At 37.4% G+C, this 10,385-nt stretch overlaps 1 protein-coding gene across 1 annotated transcript; it reads left to right on the top strand.

Moving 5' to 3' along the window:
* The first annotated feature begins 8,103 nt into the window (after positions 1–8,103).
* Positions 8,104–9,856, top strand: LOC134742645 (leucine-rich repeat-containing protein 74B-like). The gene has a single exon (XM_063675827.1). It carries the CDS (start codon positions 8,154–8,156, stop codon positions 9,834–9,836), a length of 1,683 nt encoding a protein of 560 aa, XP_063531897.1. The 5' UTR covers positions 8,104–8,153; the 3' UTR covers positions 9,837–9,856.
* The last annotated feature ends 529 nt before the right edge of the window (positions 9,857–10,385 follow it).

The raw sequence follows: 10,385 nt of genomic DNA, 5'->3' as shown, positions 1-10,385 counted from the left end.
TTTTATTTTGACGACCGGTCTGGTCTGACGACCGGTCTGGCCTAGTGGGTCCAAGCGTTCTGCACGTGTCGTGTGTTGTCTGTTGCTCTGATACCACTTTACTGCTGAATTAGTAAACAATAAATAAACTTACGAAATCTTGTAAATCTTCATCTACTCCCTCGGTTCTCCATACAAACGTAGTTACGCTCTCATTTGAGAACGACTAGCTAGATTGCTCCGAATCTTTGTACTTACAATAGGATAAGGTATATCTAGGTATATACGAGGAGTAATTAGTTTATGTAGCTTCAGATGCCATAGTTAAAAAAATACAGCGAATTAAAGTTTTTCATACAAAACTTGTTTTTGCTCTATTTCACTTGTTTTACATACTAGAGCAGTGCTACAGCTATACATATAAACTAATTACTAGATATACCTCATTTCATTAAATTGTATGTGCAGTTTCATTTTCATTACAATCCAACACGTAGTTTTAAAATGAGAACGAAACTCCGTTTGTATGGGAAGGTGAAATTCGGTCGAGTTTGCCGGGGACTCAAGTATTGAAAACATTTCTTAGCACGGTTACACATTAGATACGCTGAATCTCAATCAAATCAAATTAAAGGAGCAGTGATTTGATGCAAGTGTTGTGTTGTGTTGTGTTGTGTGTTGTGTTGTGTTGTGTTGTGTGTTGTGTTGTGTGCAGTGTTTTGGAGCAGTGATTTTTGGCTCGAAATTAATAGATAGGTAATCTGCAAAATCTATTATTCTGTTCACTAAAAATTTATTTATTATTATACAATAGGTACAGTCAAAGGCAAAAATATCGCTCCAGACAAATGGCTCAAAAATATGTGAACACGACTTTGGTGTCTAAAGTGTAAGAGCGTACACATATTTTTGAAACTTTGGGAATGTATATATATTTATGCCCTTGACTGTACCTATCAGGCGGTCTAGCATAAGTTGCGTTCTCGCACGCGAGTCCATACTTGAAGTCGCGCTAGATGTATGGAGTCGCGCGCGAGAACGCAACTTATGCTAGACCGCCAGATGATGTGTCAGATGGCTAATAAGTATATGGCCTAATTCGCGGCACGCGTCGGCACGCGTTCCCACTTCAACACGCGTTCTGCACGTGTCGTGTGTTACACAGGTTACACTTACACGCCTGTTGCTCCATACCACTTTATGTGATATAATGATATTAATAAACACTATTAGTTAAAGTAATAGTTAATAAACAATAACACAACAACTTACGAAAACTTTAGAAACATCGTCTACTCCGGGCTGCGCGCTGCACTGCGGTGAGATTGATTCGGTTGAGTCTTAAGATAGGTACTGGTTAACACTTTAGAGTTCCGACCAAAACACATTTATATACTCGACGAAAACATCATTATTATAATATTTATAATAATCGCTTGTTTAGCCTGTTTATTTATAGGAATACTAACGACACGCCCCGGCTTCGCACGGGTGCAATGCTGAATGTATTATAAATATAAAACTTCCTCTTGAATCACTATTAAAAAACCGCATCAAAATCCTTTGCGTAAGTTTTAAAGATCTTAGCATACATAGGGACAGACATCCATCCAGACAGCAGGATGCGACTTTGTTTACTACGTAGTGATTATTGTATACTATGTAGTGATTATTCAATTCGTTTTTAAATTAATTTAACCGTAGGTATTGTTTATCGCATAATACGAAGATCAAATCAAATGGGTCCATACTAGTATAATGGTAATCAAAGAGTATAATAGTACATGTATGGTAATCTAATATTATGTAATACTTTTGACTTGAAACAGTATGTCACTGTTGTCAAGTTACTCTACTATAACCTATAACTGATGTTGTCATAGAGAGTAAGGTTTCGTTCCATGGAGACTATATAAAGGAGCCAAATCTCTATGTATGAAAAGTGTCCACCAAAAAACAGTAATTAGGCGGCGCCACCATACACCGAAATACTACCAAAAACAACCTACGTAATTTGGTCGGATTATTTGTTGGTTCATGTTATACTCATGTCCCAGAGCCTAACTAGCGCCACCGGAGAGATTAGGAACTATTATTTAAAGCTGAAAGCGGTCACTTTTGCAACAATTCTGCCATAAGAGATTGGCATCCTTTCTATACCATCCATATTTCGTTCAATAACTTTTGTACCTGTACGTACCTATTTTTACAGGATGGATTTTTTAAATGGGTCAGTAAGAGCAACTACTGCTTCTCGCGACGACAAAATGTGACATTTTCAATCAAAAATTTTTTTATATAAATAATACATTAATCAGCACATGTACGACATGGCCCTCTATGTCATCATGACATCTCACCGGCAGATTAGATGGCGCTGATCGCCGCCCATTCGCCGCCGCAAAGTCGCGTTCTGTGTTTTAAAATAGGGCCGTGTCGTACAGCTGCGTTCGTTCGTGGCCCTCAAAATGGTTTCGCCGGAAGATCAGCGCTGACTTCTGGGTTAGCATTATGCTGAGGCGGGACCATTTCGTGGTAAACTATTTATTTTTATGTTTATATTTCTTTGTTCTTTTATACTTTTGTATGTCATAGTTTATCACGAATAAATGCGATGATTCTGATTCTGATTCTGATGATTTAAAAGGGTACTTATTGTCGCTTGTCAGTAAGGCGCTATTTCCATATAGCTTCAATTAGAAATCAACCTTCTCAACATGCGACAATGTGGTAAGTACCTTTTGGTTGAAAACGTCACAAATAATCTTAGAAGATTTTACCGAATTTAAAATCCTCAATTATTACAAAATAAAAAGATGCCAGTAGATTCTATTTTTTATTAAGGATCAGAATTCATAATTTGTGGTATTTTCCATAAAAAGGGACCTTATTGTCGATGGCGCTTACGCCATTATAAACGATGCTCCGATATAAATACAATGCCGCGCGACGCTGTGCGGCGTAAGCGCCATCGACAATAAGGTCCCTTTTCATAGAAAATGCGCCATTTAAGAGCATGATGGCTCTTGTTGGAGTATGCGCCAGTTTTCTCGGCCCACGGCCAGGTTCTTTAGGTCTCTACAATTCAAAAGCCTCCAAGCGCTTCCTATCTTTCTGCATTGTCCACGTCTCGCACCCATAAAAGGATCAGAAGATTTTCGGTAATAACTAACGTTAAACTAAATTGTTAAAAAAAACCGCGGATCGAAGACAATTCTAATGCAACAAAAAAATCACAGAAACTCACACAAATCAATCGAACTCGCGAACTTTCGGAACACCGGTCTCCGAAGCGGTTTATTTTTTTATTTTTTCCTTAAATTTTAAAAATTGTAATATCTCTTCCACACATCTCTACTTGTACAAAAAAAAATAACATCTGTTCGGTTCCTCAAAAACCACACAATTTTTTGGCCTAAAAAACGTAGCAAACCAGGCAAATCCGAATCATCCAGGCCAATGACAAAACACAACGCACAATGCCCGAGGTGTGGGCACTACGAAAAATCCCATTCGGCCCGCTAACGCGGAATAATTACCGCTTTTTACTGGTTTAATCCGGATCAGATAACTAGAGCCCCAAGGTACTGATGGAATAGGGCTGTCAGAACTGAAAGTCGGCTCCCAAAAGTAGTTCGCGTAATTTACTTCATTTATTTTTAGCAACCTCCAAGAGTTCCAAGTAAGCTTATTGCAAATACTTAGGTACCCAAATGGTTAAAGTTTAGAAAGCGGTATGATAGTATCATAGACATAGTATATACAAGTAGTTATAGACGCGCCACCGAGCGACCGGGGGTAAGAGAAACAATATTCATATAATATTTGGATTATTTGGGCAGCATAGGATTTTTTCTCTTTCACTCTTATAAATTTCGGTATTGCGCCATCGCCTCCTACCTATGATGCCACCCGGTCGGTGATAAGGACAAAGCATGGCAATATTTTCTATTTCCTCTTATAGGAATCGCAATAAGACTATCTTTCTCAATCAAAGAGTGTCAGGCCCTTGGATAGTATGGTATGGCAAAATAACAAGGACTGTCATCGTTTTCGGTTAAAAATACTGATATAAGTTTTTATTTCAGTGTTCTGATGTGTTTTGATTTTTCGGTACCTGAACCTTTTAATTAGAATTATTTACTTACATCGTAACTTGGTCAAATCCGTGGTAAAACCACGGAAAAAAAACTGGCTATAACGTGCCTCCAAAAAATTTTGGCACTAGCAATCTCTGTGATTTCACCTTAAAATTGAATTTCTTTCAATGACGGTTTAATAGTTATTTGTTATGTTTGCGTGAGTCGGTGCGAAGTGTTTTTAAGTAAAAATTTTGTTGACAATGTTGACATTTCTGTTCTGACGTATGAAATGTCAACGATGCGTTTTGAAATTGCATCGACTCAACTTGTGCGTTCAGAATTATATTTAACATCATTATAAAAATCTAACGTTTCTTATGGAATTTTAAGGTTTATGACTTAAAATTATTAAATAAAGCTAAATTTGGTATTTTTTATTTGATTCTCAAACCATTTATTTAATGATAATTAATATCGATCGAAGTATTATTATGAGCGTTTTACGTTTTGTTATCTGTCAAGCTACTAAAACACGCTCCATCCAAGGTGTTTTTCCCCGCTTGTTTTAAAGGATAAAAGACGGCTTTCCGCGCTAGTGAGGGCAAAAAAAATTGGCAACCCTAATAAAAAGCACTATGCGTTTGATATTCATGATCACTCCCTGTGGATCCAGGATTAGGGATGATGTAGATTTAGTTTCATCTGATATTAATTTAGACGGCGGTGTGTTGGTAAAAAGAGAATTTTAAATCTCGATGACAATTTGAGGAGTTTATATTGAGTCTTCAAAAAAGACCAGATTTGTACCAGATGTGCTCAAATTAGGTGTATTTAATATATATCTAACACGATTTTCACTCATAATTTTAAAACTAACACGGGACCACGAACGTGACGTCACGTTCGAAACGTCAGGCCATAAATAAACGTAAGTTTGTACGCGATTAATACCCGTGTTAGTTTAAAAAAAAATATCGAAATTGTAGTTTGTCATAGGTCATAGGCAATCTTAGGTAGGTATAGGTAGTCTTAATAATCTTAAGCAGGTAGTCTATGCCTGATTTATACCTACAGGGTGAAATTTTACTCAGTGCACAAACTCATGATGGGTTTTGCTCGGTAAAGAGAAACAGTATGAGGATTTCCTACAAGTGTCCATCTTGCCCCAGTGATTCTCTTACCTAACTGTATGGACATATTTTTTTTCGATGTATGAACTTAAGCTAAAATACCAGCCACATCGAATCGCAAATCCTAAAACTACAACCCAAACATTTTATACTTAAATCTATCATTTCTCTTATTTCCTCAGCAGTAGCGGCCGATCACAAACTACAGTAATTAAATCTTTAGGGAGCAGGGAGAAAACGAGGGTGCACACAATAGCTCCGACACCAGGTGACGTATTACCCTACCAGCCAAAAAAGTCTTAAAATCATACAAAATACGAGGCACATACGTCCTTTTACAGCTTTGCAATCGCATTCAAAAACCAACTTAACTTTACCATCGGATAATCATAGAATTTTTAGAAGCTCATATAGAAATGAAAGGGGATGCAGTTGGTAGTGGTTTAGAGAATTGTGAGTATAAGTTTGTAGAAGTACAAAAGAGACGGTTGACTTTATTTCGTTTGTGATTTAGTGACGTAGTTATAACGCGTGTCAATGGTGGATTTGCGTTTCATGTGCATTGCCAAGTAAATAAAATAAATAATAAATAAATAAATAAATTCGTTTATTGACAGGCAAGTGACACCCATAGAAATGACATACAAATAATTCAGCTAACTAAGTTAATTCAAACAAAAAACAAAAGTTAATATACATATAATAAAAATTAAAATAATACGATATGTACCTAATAGCACATATAAATATAGTCACTTTCGAATTTGATTCGATTCCCGTCCCGGTGCACAGATAGCCAATATCGGAAGATTTGACTATCCGGAAGCCTGAAAATGTTTTTTATGATGTCGTTTTCTGAATAAGTATAAAATAATATCTGAATAAGTATAAAATAAAAATAACTATCAAATAATATATCGAGAAAAGCGGTACAAGGCCCATATGGCAGTGAATTTTACTCCAAAACAAGCAATAAGTATTTAAATACGTAATAGCATTTTTTATCGTCAACCCGATTCTATTGTAACTTTTAGTTAAGTATGAGTAAGAAAATCGCAAAATCAGTTTTTACATTATAAGCCCAAATGCTAGAGGCATCCTGTATAGCCGGGTATATTTTTATGAAAAAGCTCTAAAAATTGTCGTGTACCGTGTTTACTCGTCACACTGTCCTGCGTGCGTACCTAAGGATCTCCACAACGGCCTTTCATGCGTTGCCGGCATCTGACGGTTCCCTGCGACCTTGACAAAAACAAACATCCATCTAATTAGAAACCTTCCTGTGATTAGTTTACCAAGAATGTTAACGTCTTCGCCGAATTTGTTATCACCAAAAGCCAAATCACATCTCATGGCTTTCGATGTTTAATTATTATTAAATACTCCATTTAAGCCCCTCTCAGATGTTATCAGACACATTAGCGATCATTGTGGAGCTGTATCTCATCTGACAGGATATCTGACACTATCTGCCATCTCCCCTTTACGTGTCACCATTTGTCAGATAGACGCGAGCGCAGCTTTTTTAGAAAATGGGACGATATTTGATATTGAATGTGAAATGTTTCAGGTGAAATTACATTATTATTTTTATTGTGAACCTAGAAGCTTTAGATCCCAGGAAATGGTGAAAGAAAAAAATAAAATAATGCAAACCAGCTGCATAGAAAGGTGACCTGGGCGGTTACCTCTCTCTGCAGTTAACTGTACCAAGTAATTTCACAGCTAACCAGGTATTTAAGATTGATGACTGTACTTATTGTCATAAGATGAGGTATAGCTATTACTAGCGACCCGCCCCGGCTTCGCACAGGTTAACAAATTATACACCTAAACTTCCTCTTCCTCCAGAATCACTCTATTGATCGCATGAAAATCCGTTCAGTAGTTTTTCGCGAACATGCAAACGACAGACGCGGCGGGGGACTTTGTTTTATAAGGTTAGTTAGTTTTGCTGGGCTGGGTTTTTATAAGGTATGATATGTAATTTATTATTAATAGTCCAGAAAAGTATTTTTCAAACAGGAAGGTATGGATGGTATAGAAAGGATGCCAATCTCTTATGGCAGAATTGTTGAAAAAGTGACCGATTTCAGCTTTAAATAATAGTTCCTAATCTCTCCGGTGGCGCTAGTTAGGCTCTGGGACATGAGTATAACATGAACCAACAAATAACCCGACCAAATTACGTAGGTTGTTTTTGGTAGTATTTCGGTGTATGGTGGCGCCGCCTAATTAATGTTTTTTGATGGACACTTTTCATACATAGAGATTTGGCTCCTTTATATAGTCTCCATGCAGGAAGGATACGCTGATAGATGTCATCTCCATACAATGGAGTTGGCCGGTCGAAGTATTTAGCAGATGGCGCCGGCATAGCTTGCCGTGCCCTAGAATTGTGTCAATTTTTTTAATGGACTTTTATGCCCTGGATGCCAGCCCTTTAAGCTAAATCTCATAGAAAAAGGGGCAAGCTATGATGGCGCCATCTATGCAAACCCTTGACAGTTGCCAACCCCATTTATAACCTAAAAAACGCTAAATCTCGCAAAATTGTATTGAGACGACAACGACATCTATCAGCGTACTCTTCCTGTTTGAAAAATACTATAGGTTAAGTTTTCGGTGGCAACACGAGGCTTATTTAGTTTTTAATTCATTTTTTTTTTAATTAAATTAATAATTAATTTTAATTAAATTAATAAAAATTAAGTTTTTAATTAAATTAATAATTTAATATGTTTTTAACATAGAGGTGCAATAATCCTATCTATATTCATGGTTTTTTACAGGTCTATGTGGTTTTTAACAGTTTTTAAGCATTTTTATTAAGCGAGGATATGGCAAGGATTTACAAAATGTCATTTTTTTACTGTCATTGATTTTTTACGATTTTTTATTTGATTTTTAATTTATTTTAGATTTCTTTATATTTGTAATACGTTTAAAATTATTTACCATCATGTCCAGCAGCGGGTCTGCTGAGACCGTGGAAGTCTTACAACTACAAGTCCATGAGGAGGAATCAGTGGAACCTTCCATGTCTGAATGGTCTTCACTCGTCATCGATTTAGAAGCCCCTAATCAGAAGAGAGTACTATTCGAACAGGGTATCTACGACCCAGGAAGTGGAGAAATATGTGCCGCTTACGTCAGCCAGTCTGACAGCGCAGTCTTCAGACATGTTTACTACAATTACCCCTGCATACCTGACCCTGGGATATCACACGCGTTATTAGGACCAGCGCCTAAACACATCTACTCTGACGACGGCCAAGAGCTTTACCTAACTTTATGCAAGCAGACGAATCAGACACCGGTTCGAATTTTCCACAGAGCGCTGCTCGGAAATAAGGCAGACTTGAGCTATTACTGCGTTAATCCTTACGGCATCCAAGCTATTACCAAGAGTCTAATCAACAATAAAACGCTTACCAGCATTGATTTGACGGACAACTTTTTAAACGACGACGCCTGCTTCCATTTAGGTGAGATGCTGACAACGAATACTATGTTAACTGAGTTAAATCTTTCGGGATGTAGGATTGGGCCGAGCGGAACTCTCAGACTATGTGCGGGACTGCCGACGAACAAAATTTTAAAGGTGATCAATCTTAGTCGGAATCAGATGGGTGATTCCGGTACTGATCACTTCGCTCAAGCTATATTCTCCCGATCTGATGTTCAGGAAGTTAACCTTTCCAACAATAGCATCAGCGGAAAAGGTGCACAAACTCTCTCTGAAGCTTTAGAGTGGAACAACAAAATAACACACTTAGACCTATCCCGCAACCTTTTGTATTCCTTCCCTTCCGGACTCTGCAACCTACTCATTGAGTTAGGCAACAGCGACTTACTTAAATATATAAACTTATCATGGAACAGTTTAAGTGGCACCAAAATATCCGGAGGAATAAAACAGATATTCAAGGCAAAATTCTTGCAACATTTAGACATCAGCAATAACAAGCTATCGACCACAGAAGTCGCATTAGACCTGACTGTCTTTATGTCAAAACCCAAGAAAATGGTCACTTATAACGTTTCATACAACCCGATTAGCGCCGCGGATTCCATACTCTTTATACATAAATTACAAACCAAGATAGTTAAAATACAGAAACTTTATATGGATGGTATTACTGTAAATGTAGACTTTATAAAAATGTTAAACGCTATGAAGCAATTACCAGTTAAACAAAACGTAGAAGTAACTTACGGATATGTTGAAGGATTATACAAGGCAACAAGTGCAGACTCTAGGGAAACGACGCTGAACCGAGTAGAGTATATATGCAAGAAGCCTAAGAAACATAAAGTAGACATAGCGCTAGTGATTTACCAACTACTGAAAGAAGGAAGCAATATGTTAGAAATAAAGGAATTTACAGATGCGATTAAATTTGCAGGAGTTGTTTTAGAAGATGGGCTTATAGCAGAGTTGGCTAGCATTTTCCCTGGACCTGCCTCTAAAAAAGGGGCGAAGAGGGTTGATGTTGCGATGATGGGGGAGTATATGAAGAGGAAATGGCCTGAGAGGAAGCTACCGCCGACGCCGCCGCCTGAACCGGAGCCAATCCCTGCACCAGTTCCAGAGAAAGGGAAGAAGGGAGGGAAAGAAGCAAAAGGGAAGGGAAAGAAGTAGACCAAATTGACACCAAAATTAAGTGAATGTGATGTCATGGATGTCATAACGACGCTAAAATGTCTGCTGACACAGAACGATACACTTTTATAGATTTATTTTATGTTTGTAGTTTAGAATTTGTTACTTTATTTGTATAATTTTAAAAACTTTATTTTATAATTTTTGATTTAATAAACCATCTGTTGCAATGAGTTTCGTGTTAGATTTAGATTCGTGGGACAATAAGACGTCAATATCTTGGCACTGAACGAAATATCGTATAAGGTATAAGTACCGATCACTTTTGGGAAACATCGTAAGGCTGTGTTTGTAAAAAATTGTGGCTACCCGTGTAAAATTTCCTTTGATTTCTCTAAAAGTAGGTGGACGAGAATTTGAATCACTTTCGCATTTTGTATGTAAATTCCAATGATTGTTGTCATACAAAGCGACGACCGCTCTGGCCTAGTGGGTAGTGACCCTGCCTTGTAAGTCGATGGTCCTGGGTTCGAATCCCGGCAAGGGCATTTATTTGTGTGATGAACACAGATATTTGTTTCTGAGTCA

The sequence above is a fragment of the Cydia strobilella genome, chromosome 7 (genome assembly GCF_947568885.1).
Source record: "Cydia strobilella chromosome 7, ilCydStro3.1, whole genome shotgun sequence".
Taxonomy (NCBI): domain Eukaryota; kingdom Metazoa; phylum Arthropoda; class Insecta; order Lepidoptera; family Tortricidae; genus Cydia; species Cydia strobilella.
Note: the sequence above shows the minus strand (reverse complement) of the source record. Positions and strands in the feature narration are given on the sequence as shown.